The sequence below is a fragment of the Cynocephalus volans genome, chromosome 1, assembly GCF_027409185.1.
Source record: "Cynocephalus volans isolate mCynVol1 chromosome 1, mCynVol1.pri, whole genome shotgun sequence".
NCBI classification, from domain to species: Eukaryota; Metazoa; Chordata; class Mammalia; order Dermoptera; family Cynocephalidae; genus Cynocephalus; species Cynocephalus volans.
In genome coordinates, this window is record NC_084460.1 from 125640390 (window position 1) to 125662806 (window position 22417).

A 22417-nucleotide genomic window follows, 5' to 3' on the forward strand; every position below is an offset into this window, starting at 1 on the left:
AGGAGTGCGTTTTTTACTGACTTAGAAGTGAAGGCAAAGAAGAGAAAAGTCTGCATGAGAAATAAATCAGCTTGGAATGACACGTGATTTGCCAGGGATCTGGAAAATAATTTCTAACTTGGTACTAAGCACTATGCTGGGCATCTTACGTGACCATATGTTTAAAATTCTTATGGCCATCCTGTAAGGGAAGTGTAATTATCTCCTTTATCATATGAGGAAACTGAGATTCAGAGGTTAAATTACCTGCCCAACACCCATGTACGTCAGATATATAATGATCTATATTTCAAAATGTTAAATCTTGCGAAACTTGGTAAGAACTGTCCTAAGAGTTTTTAGAATCAAAGCAAATGGATGAATGTAAAAGTGAGAAAATGCAAAAAGTATCCAGTCAGCTTAAGAAGATCTCACTAAGTATTTTACAAGTTTAGTTTTTTAAAAGTCGTTCTAAAGATCTCCTTTTTGTTTCAGGCTGCTTTATTTATCAAAGAGAAAAATGTCTTGTATTAAAGGGATAATTAGGGGAGTTTAAACAGTCTGCTGACAGGGAAGACCTTTCCCTTGTAACTTATAGCAGTGTTTGTTGGCTGCTTAACAGAAATAGAAGAGAGAGATATAGTCAAGCCAGCCCTTAAGTCTAGAGCTGTGAGAAAAAATGTGGTTACATGTTGTTTTGGTGATGGTTGTCACCTCATGTGCAAATGTACACACATCTGCTCCAACAAAGGATACTGTAGTCTGGACACGCCTGACACATAGCTGATGCCTAATCAGTGTTTATTGGTAATGAACGAATGGACGAAGGAATAACCCACCAACTCAAAATCATGACTTGACAAGCACTATGGAGCTAATGCCTATGGAAACACCCCAATTCAAGAAAGGTAAGTATCTAGGCATAAAACCATGAGGCATAAGCCAATGCTTGACTCTTCTTTCTGACTTGACCTTTCTTTGCCCAAGGGGTAAACCTTTTCTGACTTAGTTTTCAGGTGTTGACCTTTCACCTGGTTCAGGTTTGAATGAAAAGTAGTTGTGGTCTCCAGATGTGGCCAAAGAAAGACTGGAGAAAAAGGGAGGCTCTTTAGGCCCAGCCCTGTGGTAGAGTAGGTGAAATTATGGTGAGGGCTATGGGAGCCTCTTGAGTTTGGGAAGGGTCAAGGAGGGATTTGGGACTGTGTGACTGTGTGTGATCGTGACTGCAGATGAGCAGGCATGGCAGCTTGTAAATATGCAAGTCTGGTGTGATCTCCAGTCTCCCAGTTGTAATCCCCAGCTCAGAAACTAATTGTAAAATCTCACCTTCCACAGGCACTGAACACAACGAGTCCATGCTTTTAGCGGGCCGGATAGCAGCTTTTTCCACTAAAGACAATAGAAAAAAACATCTCTGATGAATGCATATTAAGAGAAGCATTCAGAACAATAATAGGTCAGGCTATAAATACACAACTGAAATTTCTTTAGGAAAGTTTTCAAGTATCTATAATTTATCCCCTTGGAAAACATTCCCCCACTCCACCCAAGATGTTCCTCCTTTCTTAATGAGACTGGTCTTATAAAAACAGGGCATTTGTAGATCCAAGTTTTAAAAATATCTTACAAAGGTAAACTACAATTTTGTCAAATAGCTATTAGCAAATGACGAGCCCTGAACACAACATTGTTGTACAAAAAGCATTCAAGGATAAATCCATGGGATATAATCCATGGGGTTCCAGGCAACCCCTCCTATTTGATAGGCCAGAATCATAGCTGCCACCGTATCTCTCAGCACCCAGGAATTTGGTACAACAGCTGAGAGAGCCCGGGGAACTAGAGTCACCTCTCTCCCCAGGTGCAGCTCTGCTCCTTGAAGTCTGCAAACTGGTTGCTCCCCCAGTGATCTCACCTACCAGCCTCACCCTGGAGCGGATCCCAACCAAACCTTTTTGAACACCTGCCATGTGCCTGGTGTACTCTAAGCATCTTTGTCAGCCGCCTTAGCAGGTTTTTGGAAAAGTGTGGCATAAGTGAGTGAAAAATTTTTTCCAGGCGCAATATTAGTTAGACATATTCAGAAATACCACCTCTTTTCGGGAAGATGAATTGGCTGGAAAGCTGAATTGGCTGGAAAGCAATTCCTTCTAGGACAAGTTTGCTAGGAGGGAAAAGAGGTCTTGGATACTGATCAGGAACCCAGGACTAGCTGCCTTTATGGTAACTCTGGATTCAGACGGATCTGGGTTTGAACCCCAACTCTGCCAATGTGGGGCCATGTGACCTCAGATAAGCAGCTTAGCTTTTCTGAACTTCAGTTTTCCCATGTGTAAAATGAGGAAAAGTAGAGCTGTTGTGAGGATCAAATGAATAATGACTATAGAGCACTTATGTTGTACTAACCTGAAATAGAGTGGTACTCAAAAAGAGTATCGTTTATTATTGTTGTTGCTGTTCAGGATGGACCAGGACTCAGCAACAGAGGGGAGGATAGGAGATGTTTCTACCAGAAGCAGTCGGAGTTGGCCTAACCCAAATTGGGCTGTGACCCACACTTGTTTTGATCCCTCTTTTAAAGTTTTCTCCTTTTTACCTCTTTGCCCCAAGCCCTGCCTCTCCTAGAAGGCTCTGAATTAGCTTAGCCCCTTAGACTCCCCAGCTTGGGGTTTCTTTCTGACTGGGGTCCACTGTGGACCCCTCTCTTAGCTATTTTACTCACAGGTAAAGCACAGAACTACAATAGCCCTCTGGCTTTTATATTTCTCCACTCAGAGGAGTTCATTTTGGAGAGTTTCCTGAAGTCTTCCTCTGATAATATGCAAAAAAGTTAAATGGAATCAATTCAAATACCAGTGTCTGGGAGGCTCCAAAGTTTATGTGTTCATTCAGACAATACTTCATTGTTTCTTAGCCTTTATTTCTTATCTCTGTTCAATTTTCTAAATATGGTTAAACATCCCTTGCCCCTCCCACCCAAAAAACCATCCCAATACTATTCATGGTGAATCAATTTTTTTAATGCCCTTAGTTATGGAATTTTTAAACATATTATTCACTTATATTAATCCACTGTCACCCCTTTATTACATGTATATTCTTTTTTTTTTTTTTTTTTTGGTGGCTGGCCAGCGTGGGGATCTGAACCCGAACCCTTGATGGTGGTGTTACAAGGCTGTGCTAACCGGCCAGCCTCACAAGTATATTTCAACAAAGAGTGAGCTCATGAGCCTCTTAGAGACCACACTGGTGGATTATGTGACAGGGTCTCGTGGCCTAGCTTTAGTCACAGGTTCCGCTAGAGTTATAAACATAGACCTATTCCTCTTTAGTTTCGAAGGTTCTCAACAATAAACACTCTTCTGGTAAAAAGCAGTCACTCGGGCAGTAGTCAAGGCCACAGGGAGCCATCTGTATTGACACTGATTGTTCTTTAATGTCACTGCTGCATTCCCTCAAAGTTCAGCCAGTTTGGTGATCTATCTCTGATTAGATTGTTCACACGAGCGTAGACCAGTGGCTTACAACCTTGGCTGCACATTAGAATCACCTGGGGAGCTTTTTAAAAATTACCATTACTCAGACTTTGCTGCAGACTTCCTGAGGCAAAAATGCTGTGGGTGTGAACCCCTCTGTGGGCGATTCTGAGGTACAGCCATGCTGAGAAGCTCTAGCCAGGGACATCCCGTGCATTCTGAGTTTACCATCATTGGCTCCAGCTCCTGGGACATGATTCTTTTGAAAACCACATGGGGGTGGAAATCTTTCTAAGTCAAGATCAAAGCATTTGTTTCATTTTTGTTCATTTATTTTGTTCTGTTGTCTTTCAACTTTTCATTACTTGGTGAACCTCTTTCATTTCTGTATCACTGATTTGTAACTAAAATTCTCTCTTTAATGTGCTTAAGCAAATCTCTTATTACAGATTAGGAGTTTCTTGTGAGGTACTCTTCCCCTCAAATTCTTTGAGAATCCTAATTTCTAATTTGTATCTGTTTTGCCATACCTGTGGCAACCTGTCCTCTTCACTTGGGCTATCTTTCCATTTTGTGGAAGCTGTGTTTCCTCACACAAGGAATATGACAGGGGGCTACTCAGCATTCATTTCCCTTTTTCCCTTCTCTTCTAGAAGCTCTTGTACTTCTCGGGTGTATCTCACTGTCATCCCATTCCTCAGTCCAGTGATGGGTTCAGTAGCCTAGGCCAAAGCCAATCAGCCCAAGGCACTCCCTTGGCCATAGAGATTAATCCATGTGACTCAGTGAAGGCTGTGGAGATGGGGGGAATTTGACAGGAACTTCTGGGAAAGAACAGTTTCTACCCTTAGGAGCAGGCTACCAGAAATGATGTTCTTTCTCCCTCCGGACATAGCGATAGTCAAAGGTAAAGCCTAGAACTACTATAGCCACTCTGCCATGGCAATGGAAGCCAGTCTGGGGTAAAGCTGACCCAAAGAGGTGGCACAGCGGAGGGAAACACAGAGACAAGGAGACAGAGCCTCTGTATCCAGCCACCCCTGAAGCCTTCCCTGTGTCTGGGTGTCCAGTTACAGAAGCCAATAAATTCCCTCATTGCACAAGTCAGTTGAATTGGATTTGCTTTTATTTACAGCCTAAATCATTGTAACTGTGGCAATACACTGTGAAATCCCACTTTACTCTAAGAGACAAACATGAAAATTTCTAACATCTGTACATACTGATTCTTAGTGTGTACTTATTACCAGGTTCGAGAAAAGTTTTTAAAAATGTTCTTTTTTTTTTTTCAAACCAGGACCCATCAAAATTTTCTCATTGCCTTTGTACATTTACCTTTTATAACTTGTTTTCGTAAATATGGCCTCATTTTCATCATACTTTCATTCTATAACACTAAGATCATTGTGGAAAATGTCCTTGGTCTTCTCTTTCCTGACACAATATTCAGCTATATTGATTACATTCCTCATTATATTGTGGTTCCTTCAATTCCTTCCTGCATCAATTTCTATTCATTACTCAGAAATAAGTCTCATGAGACAGCAACCCTACTTAAAAATCATGACCCTGGGTGAGAAGGGACAGATCTTCCTTATAGCAGAATTCCTATTAATAGAGAATCACCATTTGGCGAACACCACAGTAATAGCTGTTGCAGGCAAGAACCATTGATGGATGTTAAATTTCATGACAGACAGCACTTTAACCAAGTGATCAAAGTTATTTTCACAAGTGGACTGGTCAGTTAGCTCGGTTGGTTAGGCAATAAGATATTGACATTACGTACCTCCTGATCTGACACACCGAGACAGGCACAGCATTACTTCTGTAGGATTCCCGCAAAAACTCACAACCTCAATCTAACCATGAGAAAACATCAGACAAACCCACAGTGGGTATATTCTACAAAATAAATGGCCAGTACTCTCGCAGAATATCAAGGTCAGAAAGACTAAGGAACTGTCATAGATTAAGGGAGATTAACGAGACATGAAAACCAAATGCAATATGGGTTCTTGGATTGGATGCTGGATCAGAAAAAGGACATTAATGGGACAAATATGACTAAGATCTATAAATTAATTAATAGTATTATATCAATTTTTTTTGGCTTTGATAATTGTATTATAGCCACATAAAATGTTAGCATTAGGGGAAGCTGTGTGAAAGATATATAGGATCTCCATGTACTATTTTCACAAATTTTCATGATGCAAAAAACAGAAAAAAAAATTTTTTTAAGAAGATCCCCTAGTTAATTTATGAATTTCTCCTTCAGGGCTAATGCGTTTAACATGATCAAACCAAAGATCAAAGCAAAGCTAGGAAAAAAAAAAATATATATATATACCATAAAACACAACTGCTGTTGATTCTTACCTGAGAGTCTTTGTCCTCTCACAAATACACTCCCATTTCTACTCAGTTTTGATTTGGAATCTGAACGTCCCAGGTTGAATATTGATTTCCACTTCTTTGATTTACTGGAAAGCTTCCTCCTAAAAGAGCCAAGCCATCAAGGTTAGTTTGTAAACTAGTCATTTCAAGGGGATTTTACATTGAAAAAGAATATTCCAATTATGTTCTCAGTTATGAATAGCTTGGATATCTCAGGAAATTCCTCTCTAAAATCCAGGTCGAGCCCGACTTTCACCCTGTCTGGGAATGCCCTAGATGACCAAGCCAGGCTTTCATGAGTTACAGTAAAGACTATATTTCCCAGGGCAAGAGGCAAAAGGTACTATTAAAGGCAGGGGCAGGGGCAAGCAGAGGCAGGGGTCAGTGGGAGACTCAGAGAGCACAAGTGAGCACATAGTTCTGGGAACTCTGGTAGGAATTCTGGAAAGTACTTTAGTCCTGGGTTTTTAGATACCAATTTTTTACAGGAGCAAATGCTAAAGAACCTAGACCTTGGCTGTGTTGTGCTCCCTGCACTGTGGCCACACTGTTGGGTCATCCACAGGTGAAGGGAGGGCTGGTGAAGGCTTCCATGTACTGCAAGGGTTGGATGAGAAAGCAGACCTGGGAATGAGTCTGGCCTGGTGCTCTGGGGAGAGTTGCAGCCTGCCGGGTGTGGACTACGGTTACTGCAGAGAAACGCAGAGGCTTTGCCTCACACCAGGCTGCTCCATGGGAGGGGGACAAAGAGAGCACTAGGCTGGGCCAGGAGGGCCTGCCACCAGCAGGGGTCACCACAGAGACTTTGCCCTGCTGTGGCTCCACCCAGCTGTTGGACTTGATAAAGTTCCTGAGTGAAACCCTGCAACTTGTGGGTCCACAAAGGACTTTTTCTCTGTAGAGCTCTCCTAGAACATCCAGATCTCAAGCCCAGCATGTTTTTATGATCAGTTGAGATAGATTTTCAGTGCTCTGTAGTTTCTTCTGGACTTGGCCTGGTTTATTTCAAGCACTTGACCTTGACATATATTTTATGGGGTGGCATACCTTGGGGTATGGTGCAGCCCAGATATGGTTAAAAGCACAGAGAAAATACACTTGATGGACCTTGCAACGTACTCTTCTTCCTGATGCCTGGGTGGGAGTCTTATTCTTCAAGGATTGAGGGAGAGGAGCAGTGGGGCTCAGTCCCAAAGGGCACTATGCGTACACTCCAGGAAATGCATGGGGTTCTCACCAGGTGAGTTTCAGGTGTGCCCATCCTACAGCATGCAGTGACTGGTGCCTCCTATGATCATGCAAGGAGGCAGCCCTCTTCCTCCCTCCCCAAAAGGAAACAGCCCTGACATCTGGGGAAGGACACTGACAAGAGCCTGTTTTCACATGTCTTTTCACTAACCAAACAGCAGGGATGACACCTTCCAATGACAAGATTGCCTTTTAGCCCCTTTCCCTGCCGTCTGCCTAGAATGTAGGGCTCCTGCTTCAATCTCTGCCTCTTTCTAGAGTGGGTATGAGTGGGGGTGGGTGGAGGCCAGGATTACAACAGAGGAAGTGCAAGGAGGAAATGAGGGAAGAAAACATCCTACCACTGAAAATGATGCTTGATTTGTCTGGCGAGGGGTGAGGGCTCCGACAGGTTTGAGATGGGGCAAGGAGGGCAGGAATGTGAGGCCCCACGAGCTGCTCACCCAGAGCGCTCAGCCTACAGAGGCGTTATTTGTCAACTTGTCCTGCATCATGAGATTCATCTTTTTGCTTTTTGTAATGTCACTTAGGGGTTGAGGATGGGGGGAGGAGTCAAGTTTTTGTTTTTAGTAAACTTCCTTTTGTAAACATCAAGCCTGTTATGTCTAAATTAAGGAGTAAGGGATTTTAGCCATGACTTGTGAAGTGATCCCTGTAACCCCCAATCCCCATCATGGTGCTTGGGGTCTCTTCTGGTGGGAGATTGAGGGTCTTGATACCTTTGGGGCAGTGAGTGAAGGCATCCACTGCTAGTGCAAGAGAGTTGTGGAGACAGCTCCCTTCTCTTCTGCCATGCATTCCTACACCCCCAACCCACGCTGCCATTATGGCCCTGAGACTTACACAGACCTCTCCTCCTCTGTTCCCCAGCCCCCACATCTCCCAGAATGTAAAAGCATGCCACTTACTTGTTGTCTGGTAACTCAAGGACAGTATGAAAGAGGGTGCCCATGGGAGGGACAATCTCAGGCAGGCTATTCTCTCTCCTTTCCTTCCGAGCAGGATGGTTAGTAGCCAGGCTGCGGGCCTGAGCTTCCTCCAGGCTCACCAACTTCATGGGCAGGGAGAGGGCTGGCAAGGTCAGGCTTTTCATGATGGGCCGGCTTTCTGTAAAGGAAAGAGCACAACTGAGTCCTGGAGGAGGCATAGATACCCCATCCACGGCCCCTCCGTTCCTGCTCTCCTCATGGGGGGCTGAGTGCCAACCGTGGCTTCTCTTGGGCATGGTGGGGCCTGGGCTGAGGCTGACAACTCTCCTGGCTAGACGAGCCAGAGGATAAAGAGGGCTTCAGGAGGTAACTGCTCTTTCTGTACTTTTCGGAGGGGGACTGTTTGTTAGTTCATTCATTCATTCATTCACTCACATAACAAACATTTATTGAGCACCTACTGTGAACCAAAGTAACAACAATGAGCCTTTAGTCCTGAAAACTCTTTGTTTCGGAAGCAGTGCTTTGGCCACATGGGAATGTATCTCCAGTCACAGAGGTAGCCTAACAGCTAGGGCAGGAGACTACCCCTCCTCCCCACAGTCACAGAACACATGCTTTAAGCCAATTTAAGGTTGGAGCCTCTACTTTCCCTAGATCACCTGTGCTTACATCTCCACAATAAAGAGACACTTTCCAGCCTATACTATTCCCTAAAAGATATGTGGCTTTTTACTCACTCCTCAGTTGTCTTCTATTGTATGTAGCTAATCCTTTCTGACTCTATGGTATTTTTTAGGGTTTGAAGTGATGATGACAATTGGTGATGACAGGGTTATATCTTTTCTCCAAGTCAGTGCTTCTCAACTTGAGGCGATTTTGCATACCACCCCCCATCACAGCCAGGGATAGATAGGCCAGGCAATGTCTGGAGACATTTTTGATTGTTGCAAACGTGTATAGGAGTGCTACTGGCATCTAGTGGGTAGAGGCCAGGGATGTTGCTAAATGTCCTGCAATATATAGAACAGTGCCCCATGACAAGCATTGTCTCAACAGTATTGAGATTGAGAAACTCTGATCTAAATAAAAAAGTCTAAGTTTGCTTCTATTTAGTTTTTGGTGGCCTTCCCAGTTTTGTGTGACTTCTGAAGTCGTGTAGAGACTAGAGAATAACTTGGACCAACTGAGACTAAGAACTCACTTTTGGCATAGGACTCATCTTATTTTCAGAAAGCAGCTTGACGGCACTATTTCTCTTTGTAGAGCATGACCTTCTCTGGGTGGAAGGAAATAAAGCCACTGAAAAAGGGCCTCATAGAAAACAGAGACAGTGTGTGACAGTGGGCTTCTTCAGGGAGGATAAGCATGGCAGCCATTCAGTAGGACTGCAGTTAAATACGAGGGTACACCAAAAAGTTCATGGAAAAATAGATTTAAAAGACAATACAAATCTTTCCGTAAACTTTTTGAAGTACCCTTGTACATCCTGTGATTATGAAAACTTTTCAGGTGAAGTTTGCAAGTTTAACCCAATTTTCTGACTTAATCCAAAGGAGGTTTAAAATATTTAAATTTAATTTACTTTCAATATTTATTCATAGATTCTTGATTACTTATGACTTTTTATTATTTATTTACTTACTTAAAAAAATCCAATCACTCTGGGAGCTACTGGAACAATGAGAAGAATATAAACTGCAGGGTCAGGAGACCTGGGTTTAGCACCCACCTCTCATTCCCAGGCTTCAGAGGAAGCCTGGCATTCAGGCCTATTCATCTCAGCTTAGATGCATAGCAGGCATCTCTAACTTTACACTTCATAGCAGAGCTTGTGATCTGTGCTTCCACCTCTGCACTGGTACCTCCTCTCAGCTTCTGCATGTCAGTAAATGGCACCATGGGCCAACCAATTGCATAAGCCAAAACCTGGAGTAGCTATGTTTCTTTCATTCCCTTGTTTGATGCATCCCTCCCCTCCCCCGACACAGCCTATAAGCAAGTCTTAAAACTCTACCTGAAAAATATATTGTGAATCCAGCCACTTTCCTCCTTCCCACTGCTGACACTAGTACAGGCCACCATGATTTCCCATCTGATTCCTGCCATAGCCCCTTAACTGGCCTTGGACTCTCCTCCACACAGCAGCCGGAATGCTCAGATCCTGCACTTGCCTGTTCCAAATCCTCCAATGTTTTTCCAAGGAACTGAGAACCAACCAAATTCAGCATAACCTATAAGGAACTTTCATCTGCTTTCCCTCTCCTCTTGGCCTAAGAACCTAGTGATCTACAAAAATATACAGTAAAAATTGTTCACTCCCTTTAAATATGTGTACATTTGTAAATCATACATATACAGTGCTGTATTAGTATTGCGTATGATAGAAATATATATGAAACAATAGAAATTACGAATTATAACACAAAAATAAATGAAAAAGAAATCCTAATAGTTCCTTCTAACACCAACCTCAGTACTTTGGTCTTTGGTACTCCCTAGGATGGGACACCCCATGTTGGAGACCACATTTATTCCAGCCACTCTGGCCTACTTTCTGCAACACTTCGAGGCTATTTCTACCTCAGGGCTTTTACACTCCCTGTTCTCTGTCTTTGGAACATTTATCTCCCAGATCCTAACATGACTGGTACCCCCTGTCATTCAGGTCTCAGTTCAAGGATCACTTACTCAGAGACCATGACTATTGGGTCCCAAAATAAACCTTCATGTCACTGACATTGCATCCATTTGCTGTATTTTCTTCTTGGTATTTATTGTCTTCAAAGTGGTAATATATTTATTTGTAAACTTATATATTGCTTGTCTTCTCAACCAGACCATAGCTGTGTGCAGGGCTTTTTTTGCACAGATGTGTCCTCAGTGTCTAGAACAGTGCCTGGTACATAGGAGGTACTCAAAACACATTTTTTTAAAATGAGTCTTGGAAATATCACAGTCTCTCTGGCCTCAGTGCTCTCTGTCAAATGAAGGTATTGGATTCTGTGACTTCTGCTATGGTGTGAATGTTTGTGTACCCCCAAATTCATATGTTAAAACCTAATCCCCGGTGCAATAGTATTAAGGGGGGGAGGGCCTTTAGGAGGTGATTAGGTCATAAGGGCAGAGCATTCGTGAGGGGGATTAGTGCCCTTATGAAAGAGGCCTGAAAGAGCTTGTTTATCCTTCCACCACATGAGTGCACGGCAAGAAGGTGACTTCTATGAGAAAGCAGTCTCTCAGCAGGCACCAAATTTGCTGGCAACTTGATCTTGGACCTCCCAGTCTCCAGAACTGTGAAAAATAAATTTCTGTTGTTTATAAGCTAACTAGTTTGTGGTATTTCATTATAGCAGTCCAAATGGACTGTGACAACTTCTAAAACCTTTTCAGTTTGAAATAGAACCTTGTCCAAATCTAAAATTCCAGAGGGTATGACTTATTTCATTTTATGTAAATATTAAGTATGGTGCCTTACCAAGGTCATTAACAATTCATAACAAGAACCTTTAAATAAAATGCATTTGAATAATACACATTGGAGGCAATCAAGAGTTAAAGGCTCAGTAATCTGTGTTTTCACAGGCCATCAGGTTATTTTGATGCATGCTAATGATGGAAAAGCACTCTCATATACAAATGGTCATCACCAGGCTTCTTGATCAGCTAGACTTCTGGTTTTTACAAATTAGGCTCATAGGAGTGACCAATTCACTCTTAGGGTTCATTATGTCATTATGAGATAGATGCCCATAAACACACAAACACACACTCATATTTGTATATCTACTGCCTGGTGCAGTGCAGAACAAAGTAAGCACTCAAGAAATGCTTGCAAAGAGAATATGAACACACTGCCTCTTAACTCGTTCACTTAAGACTTCAAGGTGAAGGAACAAGGATCTTCTAAAACATCATAGTAAAAGTAAAGATGAAATCTAATAGTTAAGGAGAACATTGCCAGTGTCTTTAGATAATAGCTCAAAGAGTTTAAGAAGTCACTAAAACTAGTAGAACATTATTTGTTTTATTCCACCATGCCACATTCATGGAATGGGCCATGTATGCAACCAATCATAAACATGCTAAAGCCACATGCAGGCACACCATACCCTAGCTGCACACATACAGATGTATATATATGCACAATCCCCAGACGCTGAAACACAGTAGTCAGCACACACACACACAGCCAACGCTCAGAGCTAGAACCAAGCCCACCCGCATTTACTCCTGGGCCCCATGACCAGGACAAGAAGGATAGTCTGGTGGAGTATATGCCAGAAGGAATAATTACCGTCATTCTCCAGAGACCCAGGTGCACCATTGTTAAAGATTTGATCCACATGATTCAATATGAACTCAATCACCACCTGCTGGACCCGGACTGCAAGGAAGGCTGCATCTCCATTGCAAGCAGTGGCTTCGATTTCTTTAGACCTAAACCATGGAAGAAATACTTTGAGTGAGTGAGTCTGCCTTACAACCTGAAGCAGTAACTGGCCTTTTGTACAAGCCCCATCTCCAGTTTATAGGATATTTTAACTGTTTAAGACCAATTAAAGGGACTCACCAAAGGCTGTGAAGCCTAACACACTGAAAACATTTAAAATAATTACCAGGAAATATACACTGCAAGACTATAAACACTATCCTGTGAATATACAGGAATTGATTTTTTTTTTTATTCATAGAATCCCCTTCCATCTCTATCCCATTATTCTATGGGGCAGATCATCATTTTGGAAGTCATATGAAGCAAGCTGATTCAGGTTTTAGCCAGCTGTGACCCCCACCAAAGCCCAGAAAAGCCAATGAGCCCCAAAGATGAAAAAGGCCTTTTCAAGAAATTGCAACATACAGACCCATAACATTAGCCACATTGTAGTTGTGGCCAGAAAATGCCTTTGGAACCCAGAGTTTCCAAGTTAGCAGACAAAGAGTTTAGGCTATTAAAATCACCTTTAATTCATGGGTGATACAAATGACGTCTTAGCTACAGGTTTGTCTTAAAGGAGATTCAGTTTTGAAGAATCCAGTCTTCATTTCAATGGACGGGCTGCTTTGAGCCCACTGGGGTGGTGGGAAGGTGAGGTACGGTGGTTACCTGAGGAGGTTTGGAGCCCACACCAGGGCCAGGTTCCTGGCATGCATGTTGGTCTTGCTGCTGAAGGAGGCGATGTGGGCCAGGTGTCGAATCAGGTATTCCAAAGTCCTGTAACAGTTCATTTTTTTGACAAAGTAGGAAACTTCAGTGCCTGTGTGAAGCCTGACAGCTGGAGATAATTTCTGTTTGGAGTCTAGAGACTCTAAATATTTCTATCTTATGAATTTTGAAGGAATATTGGGAAGATATCAAGATCAATGGAAGTAATTTTCTTGGCCCTAGGCACACTGGCCCGAGGTGGGCAGGGGGTTGGTTTCGTCAGAAGTCAGCTGAGGCCCATGGTGCACTAGCCAGAGACAGAACCAGGGAACCACAGCACCTCAGAGCCTGGGGTTCTTAGAGGCCACTTGTTCACCCAGGGAAGAATCAACTGCACGTGGTCTTGAAATAGGCTCTGAGGTAGGCTCTTTTTTATAAAATTTTTCCAGCTTCAGGTAACTTGGGACTTGTTGGGGACCTCATTTCATAGATGAACAACGTTTATTATTGCTAGGAAGTTCTTTCTTATACCACATCAAAATCTGCCCCCTTATAAAAGATATGCAGGTGTACAGAAACTTGGGAAAGGTGGTAAAATGAGGGGCTGAATGGGGAGAATGAACTGAAAGGATGGGCATGGTGTAAGGGATTGTGGTGACAAGCTACTAGAGAGATCAGTTGACCAAATGCTCAGGAGCCGCAGTCAACCCGTGTAAAAGGCATCTTGGTTTCCACAGATTTAGTTATGCTATGAATCTGAATAAGAACCAAGGATGTCAGCAAGAGGCTGGCTTGTGTGATCGAAATGACTTCCTGAGGGACCCTGAGGGGCGGGCACCATGCAAATGACTTGGAGATGGACTGCCCCTTGCCGCCAATGTCCCTGGTCAGGCACCAACTCACTTGGATAACAGTACCCTGATCACCAACTTCAAAATGCACCCAGGAAAGCCACTGTCCACTGAAATGCCTCCTTTTTATGATGCTAGCCAGCCTCTATTGTATTACATCCCATTGACAGGCTGAACATTTCTTTTCCCTAGGATTCTTACCTATAATGGGATGGGGGAAGCTTCTGGATAACATTTTGTATTCGGGCCAGTTGGCCTTCTTCTGGGCAATGTGACACGGCCTCCTGCAGAGAAGAACATGAAGTAGCCTAGTGAGTGAGCAAGTGTGTGGACGCCCACCTGTGTGTGCTGGTGTCATTCAGGCCCCTGGTACTCCAGGGTCATCACCATGCCTAGAGCTCACATTCCCAAGAGGCACTCTTTGCTATGGAAACAACCAGCCAACTATGGTTTCTGAGGGTTCGTGATGTGAAGTGTCACACAGTGTGTGCAAATGGTGATGGTGGGCTGCTTGGGTTTCTGTGCATCTTCAGATAGCTTATTAGGTGTCTGGTAAAGAATGTGTAGAATCTGGACTGTCTTGTGTGACAGAGAGACACAGAGACAGAGACAAGGTGAGACGGAGGTGACAGAGTGGCACTGTGTCTACTCAGCCAGCTGTCTTTGTGGGTGCAAACAGACACTCCCTACATAGCCTGTGACTATTCCATGACCCTGTGTACTCAGCTGCCTGTCCTGGATGCCGGGAAGCAGAGAAAAACGTGTCTTCCTTGGCAGGGACAAGAGCTTTGTCCCTGAGACCTGATGGCCTTCCTCGGACTTGCTCTCTTGTTATTTCCTGTGGGGGGTATTTTGTTCCCTCATCAGCCCAGGGCCTTCAAGGAGAGGCAGGAACAGCCATAAAGCAGTGGGATCATAGGCTGACCCCCATCTATCTCTCATTGCTGGGGTTTCTGCACAACACAGGCATCCCTGGGCAGATTCCCTTGACCCTGGCTCTGCCCTGTTCGGAGAGTCTGTCCTGCCTGTGCCCAGGCTCTAGGGCCCTCCCAGGGCAGTGTGTGAGTGCTCAAGAACTGCCCCATGGGAGTGGCACCTGAATCCAAAGTCAATGGTAATCACATCTTTTTTTACTGAGATATAGCCTATGTATATTCAAAATATACAAATCTTAAGCTACAGCTCCATGAGTTTTATACGTGTACCTGTGAAACCTCACCTAAATCAAAATATACTTTAAAAAGGGCACTTGAGCTCATTTCAATCAATCCTTCTGATATTAAACTCACAGGCATATGTGACTTACAGTCTTGTATTTCCTCCCGATACTGGCAACTTGCTTTACATTTATATATAGTGAAAGGTGTAATCATAAATACATTCTCTAGTTTGATAAATACTGCCTCTGCAATACAACCAAAAAGAAGATCCTAACTATGGTGATGGTTTTTGTATTGTTCACCACTGTTCAGTTTGTAGCTGTTATTTGCTTGCTTGTGTGTAAATGCCAAAGTTTGCACTCTCAGTAATGAGTTTCTAGCCACAGAAAAGTGGATGAGAATGAACTTGACTGGACACCTTCTGTCTGCCAGGCCCTATTCTAGGCCACACCTGCTGTGTTTGTTCTGTTCCAACTTAGTGGAGACTCTGAGGTCCTGCCCCAGCACGGACCCCACAATCCCTCTCACTTTTTTCCATGGAACTCACTACATACGAGGTACTTAGAAAAATTCGTGGAAAAATAGAATTAAAAGATAATACGAATCTTTCCATGAACTTTTTCAAGACCCCTCATACACTACATAACATACTAATTGGGTTATTTTTTATTGTCTGTCTCCCTCGCAAGATTGTCAGCTCTGTGAGTTCAGGGATGTAATGAGTCCCTGCGTCCAGAACAGTGCCTGGTGCACAGTAGGTGCTCTCTATGCGTGACATCATGCCAGGGTATTTCCACTGAGGTTTTTCTTTTTTACCTTTTTTATTTAATTGAATAAAAACATATATACATATACAGAAGCCCCCATTTTTAAAAGCAATCAAAATTCTCTGTGTGGAAAACTTGAGGTCTCATTTCCGAAGGAGAAGTGGGGAGAAATGTGGGACTGGGAGTATCCAGGTCACAGTTGTCCCAGGATTCTGGTGGGCTTGCCTGTCTGAGGGTAGAGCCAGTGGAAGCAAGATCGCCACTGTAGTCCTCACTGTGTGAGGTATGCAGGATGTAGGGATGGGGGCAAGAATGGGGCCTCCACTAAGTGCCCTGACACCTCCTTCTCTTCCCTGGAGCTGTCATTTAGAACACAGGACTGTAGAGAGCACCCTGGCTTCACAAGGCAGGGAGAATCTCATGAGGGGGAAAGAAGGGAGAGCAGCTTCAGGGAAGGGAGGAGCTGTACATTCTATCCTGCACAGAGGGAGCGGTGGGGAAGCCTCTTTATCTCTCTGCAAAGCCAGGATCCCACTGTTTACAAAGCTTTGTATCATCACCCTGACACCTTTAAAAAATGTGTCTGGGGAATAAAGGTGTAGGTTAACAGCTCTCATGGAAACTTCCTTTAATATTTTAGGAAGCTGTTATTCATCTTTGCCCTCGAGAGGCTAGAGGCGAGAGGTGAGGCAGGCTCTCCCTGATGCCTGCAGGTCCCATTTGGGATTGGTGTTTATTTCATTATTTACAGCCTCTCCCCATCCCACCCCAAACCTGTTCAAGAAGATCTCTAAACCCTCATTTTTTTCCTGGAGGGGTCTGGTCACTGCAGACTTATTTTTACCTTGTTTATGTCCCCCCATTGGGATGGCAGAACCCATCATTGGGCAACTGGGGGAAGAGTGTTGAGATCTTGTCCACCCTAATTTTTTACTGTAAGAGCATTTCACTCAACATCAGCCAGGCCAATCTGGCTATGGTTAAATCATAAAAGGTCTAGGAGGAATCTGTGACTATTTGTTCTGATCAAATCAGTAACAATAAGACCAGCTTCCTGCCTTCTGAGGACTCTGGCGAAGGCTGGGCTTTTGTCCCCTGTGTTAGGGCCCTCACTCTGGGTTTTTCTGTTTACCCAAAGCCACAACTGTGCCTGAAGCTCTGGCCCTGCCTCCTGGGTAGCCCTGTCACCAGGGAGGCCCAACACAAACAACCTGCGGCTCCCCCTTCCAACTGCACCCAGCCGCAACTTTAATTTTTTAGTAATTACTTGAAAATTATTATAAAATCATCTTTATTGTTTTAAATTATTTTAAGCTATTAACTAAATTTTTAAAAAGTAATTCATGAACATGATTAAAAAAGAAAAAAAAAAAAAGAGCAAAACATCCAAAGGAATGTGCAGAGAAGAAAGTCTTCCCTCTAACTGAGGACAGTCTGCATACATATGTCTTTGATACACCTGTGGACGCAAGTGCTAGTCACTGACCTGACCCATCTCTGAACTCGCCCACTCTGTCTCCCATCACTTCCTCCTTGCTTGCTCCAGGCCAGTCACAATGGCCTCCACATGTCCCCTCAAGGAAGCTCAACAGGTCCCCCACCAGGGCCTTTGCACCTGCTGTTTCTTCTTACACCCTCTTCCCTCAGATGCACACACAATTTGTTCCCTAGCTTCACCCTTGTCTCTGTTCAATTGTCACCTCATAGAGACCTCTGATTATCCTACCTAAAATAGGAGTCCCCAGCATTCTCTCCTATGCCCTGTGTTGTTTTTCTTCATAGTACTTATCAACAGTTCTCATTATAGTTCTATGACTTACCTATATTTATTATATATGTCCCCCATTAAAATGTACTTTCACAAGAGCAAAGATTTTTATCCATTTTGCTAATCATTAAATTTCCAGCACTTCGAACTGTGCCTGCCAGGTATTTATAGTAGGTGCCCAATAAACATTTGTTGAACTGAATGAGTAAGTGGATGAGTCAACACTTTGCTTTGTGCTTGAAAATACAAAAGAGCCACATTCAGGGCACACTTCCAGGACAATATACTCCCAGGATGACCAATCATCCTGATTTGCCCAAGACTGGGGGGTTTCCTGGGACATGAGACATTCAGTGTTGAAACTGGGAGAGTCACTGGCAAATCCAGACCGTGGGCTACTATCCCCCTTTGCAGCTCTCTGGAGCTCACAGCCTGTTGCAGGTGTTATTTGTCTGCCCCAAGTGACATTTCAAATGATGTGTGTAGGTCAACAAATATATCAAACATTTACTAAGTAACAGTTACAACATTTTCCAGTAGCTGGAGAGCAAGGAAAGAAAACAAGACAAGGAGGAAAGTAAACACAGTTCCTATCCTCAGAAGGTTTACAATTTAATGAGGGAGACTGATACATAAAGAAATTATTTCAATATAAATTCAATACATAATTTAACACTTCTCTAAACAGCCCTCCCTAAAAATCCCCCAATCAGCAATTCTTTTCCTATTTGGGGTGTAATAACTTTAGCTGGAACAACCTGAACAAAGTCAAATTTTTCCTAAAATGAATGTTGGTGTTCTTTTCTGATAAAAGTAAAGTGTAATGTAGTAGGTTGAATAATTGCTCCCAAATATATTAGGCCCTAATACTAACGTTAATGTTATTTCATTTGGAAACTTGTAAATGTTATTTTATTTGGAAAAAGAATCTTTGCAGATGTAATTAAGTTAAGGAATTTGAGTGGGGAGATTATCCTAGACTATACCTAAAAGCAGTCATAGGAATCCTTATAAGAAGGAGGCCAAGGGACATTTGACACAGACAGATGAGCAGAAGGAATTGTGCCCATGGAGGCAGAGATAGGAGTGATGTGGCCACAAGCCAAGGAATGTCAGCAGCCAACAGAAGATGGAAGAGACAAGGAATGGATTTTCCTCTAGAGCCTCTGGAGGAAGTGCAGCTCTGCTGAAATCTCGATTTCAGCCCAGTGAAAATGATTTCAGACTTTTGGCTTCCAGAACTGTGAGAGAATAAATTTTTGGTGTTTAAGTCACCCAGTTTGTGGTATTTGTTAGGGCAGCAATAGGAAACTAATACACGTATTCGAAATTAAAATATAAAATCTACAGAAAATAAAAATCACCTTTTATTGCACCATGCAGAAATAACCACTATTAATTTACTTACATGTGAAGCAAAAAAGAAGCAATCTACCCAGGCCTCCCAGCACCAAATATGAACACTGGCATAATTTCCTACTTATTTACATATAATTGCTTTTTCCCATGTAACTTTATGTTGTGGCCAGTAAATATTTTTCAAAATTGTGATGTTTCATGGCTACACAGTTTTGAAAACAATAGTTATCATTTATTTAACTCATCTTCTATTGCTAAACATGTACTCTCCAAAATTTCGATATTATATATTATATATAATATTGCAATGAACATACTTGTATATCAATTATTTGTATGCATATCTGATTATTACCTGAGAATGAAGTCCTTGAAACAGAGTTACTGGATTAAAGAGTACAAGAATTTTAGGACTCTTGATAGTAATTTCAAATGACTTTCTGGGATTTCCAACCAATTAACACTTCCGGTAGAAAACTACAAAAAAGCCAGCTCACCAGAGGCTCTCCAGTATAAAATGGTATCATGAAAAAATAATTTCTTTAATATGCAAACATATTATCGCAATACATTAATAATTTTTAAATAATTCTATTTCTTTTTCTATGAATTTTCTGTTCAGGTTCTTAGCTTATTTGTTTAGTGTTTTGTTATATGTTTTTAAATTTTTATTGACAGGTAAAAGTTATATATAATTAAAGAATATTAATCCCCTGTCATCTTTAATATAAACAGTTTTTATAGCTGGTCATTTGCCTTTTAAACTTGTTAGTGTATTTTTTACATAGAAAAAAATAGTTTATGTAGAGCTCAGTTTGTGCAATTTGTCTTTTGTGATTTCTTTTCTTTCTTCTCTTTTATTGTTATGAAGCCCTTCTCCACCCTGAAATTCACTAAATGGAAATGATGCAACTTGATTTTCCCCTCCCCCAACAGTTGGCCAATTTTCCTAACAGTATTTATGGAATTGTTCCTTCATTACTTTATCTTATATTAATTTATTTAATACCTGAGCCCACTAAAGTGCTATTAACTCTAGTTTTAAATAGTGTGGGAGTTCTGAGACAGAATTTTAAATCTTTACCTCCATTTACTAGCTGTACCACCCTAGGCAAGAGCCTCTGTGAGCCTCAATTTACTTATCTGTATAACAGAGACAATAAAACCTACTTCATAGGGTTATTTTGAGGATTAATATTTATGAGTTTATCATCTAGTAAGCACTCAATAAGTGGCAGCCATTATCATTATTAATATTATCCCATTAATATTTTTTGTAATTCTCTTATTATTCCATTGAGATATTATTCTACTTTAGCTGTACAAGTAGGTTTAAATGAATTATAGTGAGAATGTGCGACAATGTAACAGAGTTATTTCCATGTCCCTGAAAAAGGTTTGCTTATATTATCATATTCATTAATAGGATCAGATAAATCTATTAAGTGGCAAATTCTTCAACATAGTTAACTTCATTAGGTTGTATCTATATAGAAGTCAGTTGTTATAACAAATCATTCCTTGTTTATTTTTCATGTCAATAAACTGCTTAAATTCAATGTCAGGTTTTCTTCAAATCTGATGACAAGTTGACAAAATTTGCCTTGGTATTATTCATTTGCTGTGAGAGAACAGAATAATTAGCAATATCAGGGAACAAGATCAGGGAGAGATAAATATGGGTTTTGTTCTGAGCCTGTAGATAAGAGCTAAGAAGAAACAATATTTCTGAAGTTTCAAGACAAGAAGTCTTATCTACCTCCAACTACAATAAAATGAGATATTAAAATAAATTAGATTACTATAGTTTGAATGTTGTTCCCTTCAAAACTTATGTGGAAATTTAATTGTCATTGTAACAGTATGAAGAGGTGCAGCTGTTAAGTGGTGATTAGGCCACGAGGACTCTACCCTTATGAATTGTTTAATGTCATTATTGCAGGAATGGGTTTGTAATTGTGAGAATGGGCTATTAATAAAAGCAAGTTTGGCCCTCTCTCACTCTCTTGTGCTCACTTGCCATTCTTTCTTCTAACATGTGATGATGCAGCATAAAGGCCCTCACCAGATGCCAGTACCATGCCCTTGGACTTCCCAACCTCCAGAACTGTGATCCAAATAAACTTCTATTGTTGATAAATTACCCAGTCTGTAGTATTCTGTTATAGCAACACAAAATGAACTAAGACAGAAAATTGGTACCAAGAAGTGGAGCTGTTGCTATAACAAATACCTGAAAATGTGGAATTGGCATTGGAACTGGGTAATGGGTAAAGGATAGAATAATTTGGAACAGCAAGCTAAAAAAAAAAACCTAGATTTCTGTAAATGGATTGTTAAGGGCAATTCTGTTGAGAGCTCAGAAGAAGATAAGAAATGTAGTTAAAGTTTGGAACTTCTTAGAGATTATGTAATAAGTGGTTGTGATCAGAATTTTGGTATAAATATGGATGGTAAAGGTCATTCTGATGAGGTCTCAGATGGAGAAAGTAAATATCTTATTGGAAACTAGAGTAAAGGCCATCCTTGCTATAAAGTGGCAAAGAACTTGGCTGAATTATGTCCATGTTCTAGGGCTTTATGAAAGGTAGAATTTAAGAGCAATGAACCAGGGTATCTGGCAGAAGAAATATCCAAGCAAAGTATTGAAGGAGCTGCTTCACTACTTTTATTTACATACTGTAAGATGCAAGAGAAAATAAATAACTTAAAGCTGAAATTTATAATTGAAAGAGAAGCAGAATGAAAAGATTTTGAGAAATTTTAGCCTGCCTATCTAAAGAATGGAAAAGTGTGTTTGGGACCACAAACCAAGAGTATAACTAAGTGAACTATTTGCTAAATAGATTAGTATGAACAGAATAGAGCTGGAGGCTATTCATCAGGACAATGGGAGAATGACCTCGAAGACCTCCAAAATGAATTTGGAGATTACTGGTGCTGCCCCTCCCATCACAGACCCAAAGTGCCAAGGCCTGGATAGGAAAATATATCAGAAGAGAGGCCCAGGGTTCCCCTTGAGGTCTTGGTGCTCACTGCCCAGGGCCACCTCAAGTCTCTGCTCATACATTCCAGATCAGCACTCCTTGCTTGTTCCAGGTATGACTCAAGGGGGCTCAGGTATGGCTCAGGCTGCAGCTTTGAAAAGTACAAGTGGCAAATTTTAGCAGCATCCACATGGTGTTAAGTCTGCAGGCATGCAGAATGCAAGAGCTGTGCGGGAATGATGGCCTCCACCTAGATTTCAAAGGATGTTGTGGACAGGGGACCCAGGCAGAGAATTATTGCAGGGGCAAAGCCACCACAGAGAGTCCCAACTTAGGGCAATGTCTAG

The 22417-nt window shown here is 41.9% G+C and overlaps 1 protein-coding gene across 1 annotated transcript in view; it reads right to left on the bottom strand.

Annotated features, from left to right (window-relative positions):
• ARHGAP31 (Rho GTPase activating protein 31) overlaps positions 1-22417 on the bottom strand; it is a 106743-nt gene that overhangs the window by 17900 nt on the left and 66426 nt on the right. The window contains exons 4-9 of the mRNA XM_063108771.1: positions 14231-14313; positions 13140-13247; positions 12330-12472; positions 8012-8210; positions 5838-5956; positions 1306-1368 (exon numbers count right to left, since the gene is read on the bottom strand). Coding sequence (XP_062964841.1) covers positions 1306-1368; positions 5838-5956; positions 8012-8210; positions 12330-12472; positions 13140-13247; positions 14231-14313 — 715 coding nt within the window. The remainder of the gene's footprint in view (positions 1-1305; positions 1369-5837; positions 5957-8011; positions 8211-12329; positions 12473-13139; positions 13248-14230; positions 14314-22417) is intronic.